Below are 358 nucleotides of genomic sequence, written 5' to 3' on the forward strand. Positions count from 1 at the left end.
GCTCACTCCTGCGTCGTGCCCGCGCAGCCCGGCCTCCGCCTGGAGCTCCAGCTCCCCGAATGCACTTTACCCGAGTTCCTCCCTGAGCCCCCACAGGATGGCGGATGGAGGAAGCCCCTTCCTAGGTCGGAGGGACTTTGTCTACCCTTCCTCAGCTCGAGGTGAGAACCAGATACTGCTCTTGTTCTCACCCAGACGGCCCCCTCTGCCAGCACCACTGCTCCAGATAAGGTGGTGCCCCTGCAGAGGTGGCAGGAAGGTCACGGAACCCCCCTGTTCCCACTGGTTCCTGTCCTGGGCAGGGAGGGGGGGACAGAGCCCCATCCCAGCCCTGCCCCCCAAGACATGGCCTTCCGAA

The 358-nt window shown here is 64.8% G+C and overlaps 1 protein-coding gene across 1 annotated transcript in view; it reads left to right on the plus strand.

The window, feature by feature from the left end:
* SORBS3 (sorbin and SH3 domain containing 3) overlaps positions 1-358 on the plus strand; it is a 30245-nt gene that overhangs the window by 18740 nt on the left and 11147 nt on the right. Inside the window, exon 12 of the mRNA XM_010845478.1 lies at positions 28-161. Within this exon, the coding sequence (XP_010843780.1) occupies positions 28-161 (134 nt within the window). The remainder of the gene's footprint in view (positions 1-27; positions 162-358) is intronic.

This window comes from Bison bison, unplaced genomic scaffold (genome assembly GCF_000754665.1).
Source record: "Bison bison bison isolate TAMUID 2011002044 unplaced genomic scaffold, Bison_UMD1.0 scf7180017864217, whole genome shotgun sequence".
Taxonomy (NCBI): Eukaryota; Metazoa; Chordata; class Mammalia; order Artiodactyla; family Bovidae; genus Bison; species Bison bison.